At 34.6% G+C, this 12,493-nt stretch overlaps 1 protein-coding gene across 1 annotated transcript in view; it reads right to left on the reverse strand.

The window, feature by feature from the left end:
* LOC134258360 (ras-specific guanine nucleotide-releasing factor 1-like) overlaps window positions 1–12,493 on the reverse strand; it is an 81,861-nt gene that overhangs the window by 18,784 nt on the left and 50,584 nt on the right. The window contains exons 12-15 of the mRNA XM_062740886.1: window positions 6,734–6,812; window positions 6,415–6,620; window positions 5,234–5,316; window positions 1,412–1,435 (exon numbers count right to left, since the gene is read on the reverse strand). Of these exons, the coding sequence (XP_062596870.1) occupies window positions 1,412–1,435; window positions 5,234–5,316; window positions 6,415–6,620; window positions 6,734–6,812 (392 nt within the window). The remainder of the gene's footprint in view (window positions 1–1,411; window positions 1,436–5,233; window positions 5,317–6,414; window positions 6,621–6,733; window positions 6,813–12,493) is intronic.

The raw sequence follows: 12,493 nt of genomic DNA on the forward strand, positions 1-12,493 counted from the left end.
GAAGAATCTGTTTTTGTAATTTTTTTCTTACTATCCCTTCTCTCTCTCCTCTCTCTCTTGCTCTACTCTCTCTCTCTCTCTCTCTCTCTCTCTCTCTCTCTCTCTCTCTCTCTCTCTCTCTCTCTCTCTCTCTCTCTTATAAAAAATTTACAGAAAATGTATATTTGTATTGTATAAGTATATAATAGAATCTGTAAATAAATAAATAAAAAAAAAAAAAAAAAAAAAAAAAATACATATATCAGACAAACCAACAGATTTATAATATATCATTTGGAAAACTCAATTTAATGTCATAATTTAAGCAAAGAGCCATAAAATACAGTTAAACTTGGCTATCTCTAACACTGATATCTTGAATAGCATGGATATATCAAAGTGATTTGAAAGTCCCCAACTACTAAATGCTTTAATTAAGCTACTTTAAGTATTTTACCCTCTATACTCTGAATTAATCCTTGGATATTTCAAACTTCTAAGGTTTGACTAAACTCGAATGTACTGTCAACAGGAAAAGTAACACTGAATCAGATGTTCTCTGTCCCACTGATATCAAAAATTTGATTTCTATATATTAAAATGCCTGACTTGAAATACAAGATTCTAGAAATATATACTTGTACAAACAAAACATTCCTACTCTTCCAACTCTTTGGTTCTCATTATCAGCCTAATTGAGCCATTGGTAAAATTTAAATTACTAAATGTTTTCTAATTGGTTCTTGAGCGGCTAGTTTTAAATGACCTTTCTATAAATGTTGCTGTGGATTGCAAAAAGATTTGCTATATCTGTAAGTTTGCTTAATTTATGTGTATTTGTTCTAAATGAGTTTTAGGTAATTAGAAAAAGTCAAAAAGAGGACTTTTAAGCAGTGCAAAAAATCTCAAAGTGGATTAAAGAATTGAGAATCTAAAAGTTAATTAATCTATCAAAAGCAGTTTTAAACGATGTCTATTAAAGTGAAAAACACCATATATGAAATACAGAGATTTACACTAACACCTGTGAAATTTATCATTTTAAAGGCTGTGCCACCTCGACAGTCCAGCTAAACAGATGTGGGTTAATTATGCAGATTCAGCAGCGTACAGACAGATTTATAAATAAAATTAATGCAGGATACATATAATGAAACATATAATCATTAACTTTTCTTATAGTTGTATCAGGAACATTGAATCAAATTTGAACTACATTTAATTTTTTTAAAAAAGGGAAATAACTTTTCCAAACATGTGCATCTTTTTATTTTGGCTGATTTTAAAAATCATTTATGTATCTTCTTAAAAACTTATAGATTTATATGTTGATTTACTTTCCTTTTCTTCATTTTTTTTTAAATATAAAGCTGTTTGGAAATGAAGAGTTTACTACAACTAACCCCCAACCTGTAAAACAACAAGAACTCACCATATCTGAGTACTGTGGATGTATCTGAAAAGCATGCAAAAATCAAACTAGTGAATTAAACAAGGCTTGTAGGCCACAGTGCTCACCTGAATCATAATGGTTGCTCAGATGAATTAAATCAATGATAATCTCTCTCTCTGTGTCTCATGCACTCTTTCTTTCATGGTCATTGTGACATAGGCAACCCAGGTTATACAATTTAGATTAATTTTTTATCCAATCAAATGACGTGTTACAACTAAATTAAATTATTTTAGCAATAATTAACTTTCTTGATGTGTTTCAAGTTCAAACTTTTCATAATATCCTTAACTTAATTCCTAACTTCTTACAAATTAAGACATATGTGTACAATAGAATCTCAAGGTTAATATTCAAGAAGGATATGAAGATAAGGACCAGTATTCAATATCAAAGTCCATAAAACAATACAAAACTAGTGCTAATTGTAACGGGAACCGTTACAGATGTTCCCCAAACGCTCCCCAACTCCCTTTCGGTGCCATGTTCCCTGTAAGCTTCATTAAATAAGACAAACTCTGTGCATTTTTGACTTTAACATCGCTTTCCCAGAAGGATGCCAATTATATTCAATTTTTAGCATTGCACCCAAGCGCATGTGAATGCATGTGCGTTATGACCATATCATCTTGTCTACACTATTAATATTTTAATATACTATATATTAAAGCATTCAGTCCAAAAGTAATAAAAATCACTCATTCAAGAGTATTTTTAAATATACTCGTTTCAAATGCACGCACGTGTGTGCACGTGCATGATGATCATACCTTCTTGTAGGAGTCCCTTACATCTATCTATGTTCTAAATCCCATCCTGTTTGGTTGAAAAACAAGGGAGTTATAGCCATTTAAAATTTCAGCTAATCAGATTGCAGCACACGTGCATGCACGTAATTTAATGATTTTTTTTCTATTATTTTGTAGGATATCCTAATGCATGACTTTATTTTAAATTTCAAAAAATTTCGTGAAAAAACACAGGAGAAATAGCAATTTAAAGTTTCAGCCAATCAGATTGCAGCACAAGTGCATGCGCGTGATTTCATTTTTTTTAATATCATTTCGTAGGATATCCTAATGCATGATTATATTTTAAATTTCAAAGAATTTCGTCAAAAAAACAAAGGAGAAAAAGCCATTTAAAGTTTCAGCCAATCAGATTGCAGCACACGTGCATGCGCGTGATTTCATGATTTTTTTTCTATATCATTTTATAGGATATCCTAACGCATGACTATATTTTAAATTTCAAAGAATTTCGTCAAAAAACAAAGGAGATATTGCCATTTAAAGTTTCAGCCAATCAGCTTGCAGCACGCGCACATGCGCATGCTTTCATGAAAATTCTTATATATCATGCGGTAGATCTTCATAATGTAGGACTATGTTCAAAATTTCAAAGGATTATGACAAGAAACAAGAAAGTTATTGAGACTTTAGTTTCAGCCAATCAGAGCGAAGCGCACGTGCATGCGCGTGAGATCTTGCTATTTTGATCATGCTATCTTGTTTATACTACTAATGTATCCTTACATTATGAGTTTCAAAAAATTTCATCAAAAAATGGAAAAGTTACGGCAATAACCATTATATTGGTAATTTCACCTATTGCACGTGCGCGCTCTTGCAAGCACGTGCGCGCAAAATGACCTTTGTTTGGCAACTCTACATAACATGCCTACTAACCCTAAAAAGGTTTCACCTAAGTCGGATGTGTAGTTTACAAGATCTCTCGTGGACAAAATTTTCCCAGGAAGAAGAAAAATAATAATAATAATAATAATAATAATAATAATAAGAAACAGAGTAAAAACAATATGTTCCCCAACTTCGTTTGGGGAACATAATAAGGGGGAGCAGAGCAAACAAAACATCAGAGGTGGGATCAGGTGCCATGGAGGAGTGAGCATCCCCTGCTGACTGGTCACACCTGCCATGTGCTCTTTGTCATGATCAGGAAATAATGGAAAAATCCATCGTCAATTCAGTGTATAAATAAGGGACTGACAATTAGTATGAAAAACATCAGTCAGCATTTGACTCAATGTTAAATTGTATTTGCTGACAAGGTCATTGTATAAACCATGGAACTTATGAAATGATGACTTTAAACGAGATTGTTGATATTCTTGTTTCATTAACTTAAAATTATTTAGAAATTGTTCATACATAGAGCATGCTCTTGCATATCGAATCAACTGAGATTTACCCGGTATACACTCCGTATGCAGGTGATGAAGGTATATTGCTAAATAAGTAAGGGAAGTTGATGATAGAAAAGTTAAAGTCATCACGTTTATCATATAGCTTGGTTGTTAGACTATCATTAATGTCTTTTTCAAGTAAAATATCCAAGTATGAAACAGATGTGTCAGACTCTGAGGTATCTTTTATCTCAAGCTCACCGGGATATATCGTATAGACGTAGGAATGGAAATTACCATTGTTAATTGACAATACGTTGTCTATATAACTAAATGTCGAGTTGAAGGCCACAGCAAGTGTTTCATTCTTTTTACGCATAAGATTTTGCACAAATTCTGCTTCAAATGAATATAACTGACAGACAAAACTTTCTCAGAAAACAATCTCTATTAATATAAAGCTATGTTAGTAAGCTTTGTTAATGTGCATAACCAGCAAACAGTGACAGCTAATAGTGCTAAAACAAAAAACAATTAAACAGCCTGGACATCCACAAGCTTGAAGAATCGATATTACCCTGGATACCCAGAAGTAATGAACAAAACATGGATATAAGGCTGAATACCCACAAATAAAGATCCAAGCATGGATATTAGCCTGAATATCCACAAATAATGATAAAAGCCTGGATATAAGCCTGGATATTCACAAGTAATGACCAAAGGATGGATATAAGCCTGGCTATCCACCAAAAATAATCAAAGCATGGACATTAGCCTTGATATCCATCAGTAATGATAAAATCCTGGATATTAGCCTGAATATCATTCAATAATGATTAAAGCATGGATATTAGCCTTGATATCCATCAATAATGATAAAATCATGGATATTAGCCTGAATATCAAAAAGTAATGACCAAAGCATGGATATGAGCCTAAATATCCATCAATAATGATCAAAGCATGGACTTTAGCCTTGATATCCACCAGTAAAGATCAAAGCTTAGATATATGTCTGGTATCCAAAAGCAATGACCAAAGAATGGATTTTATATTTTTTTACTTTATGGATATCCATAAATAATGATTATAGCATGGATATCAAAAAGGATATCAGAGTGTTGATACATGGCTATAAGGCTTCATATCCATAAGTAATAGGCAAAGTATGAATATTAGCTTGGATATTTACATGCAATGATGCATAGATAATATCCATTAATTATAATTCTTGGATATTACCCACAGAATTGATTCAAGTATGCATTTTATTATCTCATACATTTTGGATATTGAAAAAAAAATTTGAAATTAAAATGTCAGATATTTGCAACATTTTGTTTAAAAATTACCTAGCATATGTGATTTATAAAGGACGATCACAGCTGTTGTCTTGCTTATTCAGTAATAATGGAGTCTTAATTGAAAGAAATACAACTTTTTGATCCAGATTGGCCATTGATATGTATAATATTGTGGATGATGCATTTCCGATTCCCAAATGATATTGGGCATTAAGAACACAATGAGATGATTCATGTATCTCAGAGATGATACAAATATTGACTGTAGATTAAGGCAACACTCTAGATTAGTATGACCTTTATACTCTATCATCATGAAACAGAAAGGGGGTGGGGTGTTTTTCTTACCTGACAGATTGAGGCATGGTGACGGAGGATGATTCACTCATTGAGGTATTCAGGAGATCACTGTAGTGCAGGTCTTCTATACACTATAAACAAAACACAGGAAATGTAAAAACACAACAAACAACTTGTTAAGACAGCATAATCCTGCTACAATATCATATATGTAGTTAAAATGCATGCAAGTATGACATTGATAAATGATTTTTTAAAACACATTAGTTAGAGGACCATGTGCCTTATTGATCACCAGAGATCACACAGAAAATTACTTGAGACAAAACTTAATTCTGTCTATTCTTATTTATTTCTGTGTAAAATTATTCTTATTCTTATATATAATGAATGTACACTAAATGGGACTGCAATGTATATCTTGCATTCTTTTTCTTCAAATAATTTCTGAAAGAATCTTAGTCCCTCATATGGATATTATCTAATGCCCATTATCCCCCTGCCTTCTAGAAGAAACATTCTGTAAAATTTGCCTATATGCTCTGTCCAGAACAGAAAAACATTGACTGACAGTAACACCTCAGACCTGGGCTGCTTTCAAGATCATAAGAGTTTAGAATCCAGGTCTAAAAATACTTGAATGGTATGCTACAAAAACATTTACTGTAAATCACTTTTAATTCGCGAGAACTTTATTTTCGCCTAATTACGCGAGACAGTTTGCTCGCGAAAATTTAATTCTCGCGTATAATAGTATTCCTTAAGATTATATAGAGCAATAACCACAATTCGCGAAAATTTTGTCTCGCTAATCAAGAGTCAATGACTATCTCGCGAAAATAAGGTGTCGCGAAAATTTAGTGATCTACAGTATAAAAGCTTTAGCTTGGTAAGCCTAGATATCTAGCCTAGTAGCTATGCTAGCTGCTACAATCTTGAACAGCTAAATCACACCGCAGGTTCAATCATAATATCTGTGTACCAGGCCTAGCATAGCAGCTTGAATCTTGAAAGCTCAAATCATACTTTAATTGTTCAATCATCATAAGAGCTAGATAATTAGCATAGCAGCTAGGTAAGCTGCTACAATCTGGAGCGTAGCACTGGGTAGAGTCACCTAGCTAACTGATATAAAGCATTATAAACAGATTTCTATAGTATAAGTTTGGGCTTTGTTTTTACACTGAGATAGAACAAGTGGGACTATTGTTACAGATCTGAGTAACCACCTGACTGATGTCGGAGCACCACGCCAGTTTTTCCTGGCGAGTGGCTGCCACTAAAGTTATGGATGTCCTGTTTCCACTCTTGGTATCCACTATAATTTTAAAGTCTAGTCCATTGTAATCTGTGCGCGTCTCCTTCTCCCCGGGCTGGATGAGGGTGTTTAAGGAACTGGTACTTCGGATGCTGTCTATGGAATCTACCGAAGATGCTGACAAAAAAACAATAAATTATAGAATTAATACACTGAGTTAATTAAAAGTATTAACCACATTTGAGGGCTAACGATAAATAGAGTTTTACAATAAGACACTAGAAACTCACTGTCTGGGTCATTTATAAAGGGTTCTGCTCCAGGATCCTCTATCAGTGTACAATCAATTAGGGGGATCTTCCCATAGTGCTGAAATACAAACATAAATTACATACATTATCTATCAAAACAGACCTTAGACATGTATCAATTCAATAGAAATAAAGATAGTTTCTTGACTAAGTCTATTATGTGAGTGTTATTTGTATCAAGAAATCAGAGCAGTAGATACTGCATCCTGGCTATAAAATTAATGAAAGAACTGAGATTATCATTTTACAAGGGTATACTCCAACCATGCTGTGTAATCTATAAAATGGATCTGAAGAGTAGTCTTGCTTCCTACATTATTTTGTATCCTGCCAAGATGCAGTGTAAAATTCATCTGAAATACTGCCTCCCTAGAGCTACAAGTTAACATGTTTAGTCCAGTGTCACTGTAAAACTCCACAGCATTATACTTCGAAGTTGTGGGCTGATGTATGAATGAAGTGGACCAATCGTATCAGTTGTGGACTGATGTATGAATGAAGTGGACCAATCGTATAAGTTGTGGGCTGATGTATGAATGAAGTGGACCAATTGTATACGTTGTGGGCTGATGTATGAATGAAGTGGACCAATCGTGTAAGTTGTGGGCTGATGTATGAATGAAGTGGACCAATCGTATAAGTTGTGGGCTGATGTATGAATGAAATAGACCAATCGTATAAGTTGTGGGCTGATGTATGAATGAAGTGGACCAATCGTATAAGTTGTGGGCTGATGTATGAATGAAATAGACCAATCGTATAAGTTGTGGGCTGATGTATGAATGAAGTGGACCAATCGTATAAGTTGTGGGCTGATGTATGAATGAAGTGGACCAATCGTATAAGTTGTGGGCTGATGTATGAATGAAATAGACCAATCGTATAAGTTGTGGGCTGATGTATGAATGAAGTGGACCAATCGTATACGTTGTGGGCTGATGTATGAATGAAGTGGACCAATCGTATAAGTTGTGGGCTGATGTATGAATGAAGTGGACCAATCGTATAAGTTGTGGGCTAATGTATGAATGAAGTGGACCAATCGTATAAGTTATGGGCTGATGTATGAATGAAGTGGACCAATCAAGTAAGTTGTGGGCTGATGTATGAATGAAGTGGACCAATCAAGTAAGTTGTGGACTGATGTATGAAGGAAGTGGACCAATCGTGTAAGTTGTGGGCTGATGTATGAATGAAGTGGACCAATCGTATAAGTTGTGGGCTAATGTATGAATGAAGTGGACCAATCATATAAGTTATGGGCTGATGTATGAATGAAGTGGACCAATCAAGTAAGTTGTGGGCTGATGTATGAATGAAGTGGACCAATCGTATAAGTTGTGGGCTGATGTATGAATGAAGTGGACCAATCGTGTAAGTTGTGGGCTAATGTATGAATGAAGTGGACCAATCGTATAAGTTATGGGCTGATGTATGAATGAAGTGGACCAATCAAGTAAGTTGTGGGCTGATGTATGAATGAAGTGGACCAATCGTATAAGTTATGGGCTGATGTATGAATGAAGTGGACCAATCGTATAAGTTATGGGCTGATGTATGAATGAAGTGGACCAATCGTATAAGTTATGGGCTGATGTATGAATGAAGTGGACCAATCGTGTAAGGTGTGGGCTGATGTTTGAATGAAGTGGACCAATCAAGTAAGTTGTGGGCTGATGTATGAATGAAGTGGACCAATCGTATAAGTTGTGGGCTAATGTATGAATGAAGTGGACCAATCGTATAAGTTATGGGCTGATGTATGAATGAAGTGGACCAATCGTATAAGTTATGGGCTGATGTATGAATGAAGTGGACCAATCAAGTAAGGTGTGGGCTGATGTTTGAATGAAGTTGATCAGCAGATTTCAAAGTTGTAAACATCTTCACCACTATTTATTCCTGAAGATTATTTTCATTAGTTTATGGGATTATAGATATCGTATTAATTTGATGAAGAAGGTTACAGATGAATGTAAACACAAAAGGGTATATAATTTTGACAGAGGTAGAGATCATGCTTTCTGGAGAAGGGTTGGTTTCTAATTTTATTGATATTTTTGTAGATATTTACAGGTTTGGTGATCAGAAAAAAGAACAGTTGACAGAGAATGTAAGAGAATGGCTAATAATTATATCTCTACATCACAACAGTCATACATTTGTGTAAGGATTTCTTTTGACTTTTGTGTTTTAACATTCTTAATTAACATAAACAATTGCATTGAAGTGATAGGTATTCATACTACACTAAAAAAGGTGTTTAATTAATAATTATATACACAATCTTATTGAACAACAGAAATTCAGGTGTGATTCTACAAAAACCCTAGAGATGTGTCAGTGGTGAAAAGTGTTGCCATAGAAACACCAGGTACGAGAACTTTTTCCTTACCTGCCTTTTAGGCAAAGTCTGAAGTTCAAATTAAAGTACAAGACTTAGGAAACGATTTAAAAAATTGATAAATTAAAAGTATATTTTAAACTTATATATCATATCAATTACACTACAATCCTCATTCATTTAACATGAAAGGTTTAGTTACAAAAAAGATCGAAAACCAACTCTTTTCTAATAATTACATCACACAGTGAAATACACAGAAAACAAACATTTGCAATCAAAATTACAGGCACATATTGAAGCACTTTATCTGACTTAGCCTGCGTCTGAGTTTCAGAGACTTTAGAACCTTTACCTGAATTAACCTGTGCCTGAGTCTCAGAGAAGTAGCACCTTTACCTGAATTAACCTATATCTGAGTCTCAGAGACTTTAGAACCTTTACCTGAATTAACCTGTGCCTGAGTCTCACAGAATTAGCACCTTTAACTGAATTTACCTTTGTCTCAGTCTCAGAGAAGTAGCACCTTCACCTGAATTTACTAGGGATGTCAATGGAATGCAGAATTGCTAATCGGTTAACCACAAGACGTTCCGACAGATTAACAACTTAATCATTTCAAAATACACATTTTCAAAGAACATGTACCTCTTTCTGTATTACATAGAAAAACTTAAAAATGATGACAGAAGTTAAAAAGATTCCATTTGTCTCTTTTTTGTATCAGAAAACTTCATTTTTTATTTCAGTTTCAAAATAAATGAGAAAAAAAAACTTAGAAAATTCTCAATCTCATGCAGGGTAAAATTGTCAAAATAATCAAAACTAAGTCTGAACTGTAGCCCTTAATTTACAATGTTTGGCAAATAATTTAATTAGATAGAAAACTAAATATGACAAACATACCATTTCACAGTGTTCTCATTAAATTAATCATCATGATTGAAGAAATACAGGACAGCCTGGGTAAAGGCATGGTGTTTGCACAATAATTGCATACTGCTACGCAAATTGTCCTATAACTCCATGGTCTAGTCAATACGGAGAGCCATAATTATCTCCAAATCAGTTTGAATAGTTTTTTAAAATGCCAAGTTTTCAACCACATGTGCAGCGATTTCTTTTTTAAAAATAATTTTAAAGAAAATAATATTCAATTTTATTTTTCCTGACCGACTGATTACAAATTTTCTAACCAATTAATTGCCATCGTTCCCACCGAGTTATCAGTTAACCGCGGATACAAATTGCCATCCCTAGAATTTACCTATATCTGAGTCTCAGAGAAGTAGCACCTTTACCTGAATTTACCTTTGTCTCAGTCTCAGAGAATTAGCACCTTTACCTGAACTTACCTATATCTGAGTCCCAGAGAAGTAGCACCTTTACCTGAATTTACCTATATCTGAGTCTCAGAGAAGTAGCACATTTACCTGAATTAACCTGTATCTGAGTCTAAGAGAAGTATAGTCCCTTTACTTGAGATAGCCTGTGTTTTTAGCTCACCTGAGCCGAAGGCTCAAGTGAGCTTTTCTGATCACATTTTGTCCGTCGTCCGTCTGTCTAGCTGTCCGTCCGTCCGTCTGTAAACTTTTCACATTTTCGACTTCTTCTCAAGAACCACTGGGCCAATTTTGACCAAACTTGGTACAAAGCATCCTTGGGTGAAGGGGAATTTAAGTTGTTAAAATGAAGGGACATATCCCCTCGCAAGGGGAGATATTCAAGAAAAGACAAAAATAGGGTTGGGTCATTAAAAAATCTTCTTCTCAAGAACCACTGGGCCAGTAAAGCTGAAACTTATATGAAAGCATCCTGGGGTAGTGTAGATTCTAAATTGTTCAAATCATGACCCCCGGGGATAGGGCGGGGCCACAATGGGGAATCAAAGTTTTACATAGAAATATAAAGGAAAAATCTTTGAAAATCTTCTCAAGAACCACTGGGCCAGAAAAGCTGAAACTTATGTGGAAGCATCCTTGGGTAGTGTAGATTCTAAATTGTTCAAATCATGACCCCCAGGGGTAGGGCGGGGCCACAATGGGGAATCCAAGTTTTACATAGAAATATAAAGGAAAAATCTTTGAAAATCTTCTTCTCAAGAACAACTGGGCCAGAAAAGCTGAAACTTATGTGGAAGCATCCTTGGGTAGTGTAGATTCTAAATTGTTCAAATCATGACCCCCAGGGGTAGGGCGGGGCCACAATGGGGAATCAAAGTTTTACATAGAAATATATAGAAAAAATCTTTGAAAATCTTCTTCTCAAGAACCACTGGGCTAGTAAAGCTGAAACTTATATGAAAGCATCCTGGGGTGGTGTAGATTCTAAATTGTTCAAATCATGACCCCCGGGGGTTGGGCGGGGCCACAGTGTGGAATCAATGTTTTACATAGAAATATAAAGGAAAAATCTTTTAAAATCTTCTTCTCAAGAACCACTGGGTCAAAAAAGCTGAAACTTATGTGGAAGCATTCTAGGGTAGTGTAGATTCTAAATTGTTCAAATCATGACCCCCAAGGGTAGGGTGGGGCCACAATGGGGAATCAAAATTTTACATAGAAATATAAAAGAAAAATCTTTGAAAATCTTCTTCTCAAGAACCACTGAGCCAGAGAAGCTGAAACTTATTTGGAAGCATCCTGGGGTAGTGTATATTCTAAATTGTTCAAATCATGACCCCCGGGGGTAGGGCGGGGCCACAATGTGGGTTCAATGTTTTACATAGAAATATATAGAAAAAATTTGAAAATCAAAGTTGAAACTTATATGGAAGCATACTGGGGTAGTGTAGATTTCAAATTGTTTAAATTATGATTAGTGGGGTAGGGTGGGGTCACAATATGTATTACAAGGGGGAAATCTGGTAAAGAACAGAATGGCCAAAGCTTCTCAGGTGAGCGATGTGGCCCATGGGCCTCTTGTTTTACTTAACCCCTTTCATGGCAAATACACATTTCTACACATCTGACTTGAAAATCGAATATAGTTTGAACAAACATTCATAACTTCGTTAATACTGCAAATATCAGAATAATTCTTGCACCGTTAGAAAGAGAAAATGGTTACGATAAAATAATATACAATTTTTTTTTATTGATTGTACCAGTTTTTTGCTAGCTTGAATTAAACTTTGGGCACTATTTAAGCGATTTTGCCATTATCGAAATCAATACAGGGGTAACACGTAATATGTAAAAATGCTAAATTCTGATGATTACCTCCCAACCCCACCCCATCCTGCCAAACAACTTAAAATTAGTTTTTATAAAAATGTACAACATGCCCATAATTTTCAACCCAACAATAAAATATATATTTTAAAAGAACTCAAATAAAACTCATTCTTGAATAAATGAAATATTTTTATAATCATTTTCAGAAACTACACAATA

The sequence above is a fragment of the Saccostrea cucullata genome, unplaced genomic scaffold (assembly GCF_032062105.1).
Source record: "Saccostrea cucullata isolate Sc308-1 unplaced genomic scaffold, CSIRO_AGI_Scuc_v1 ctg4, whole genome shotgun sequence".
NCBI classification, from domain to species: Eukaryota; Metazoa; Mollusca; class Bivalvia; order Ostreida; family Ostreidae; genus Saccostrea; species Saccostrea cuccullata.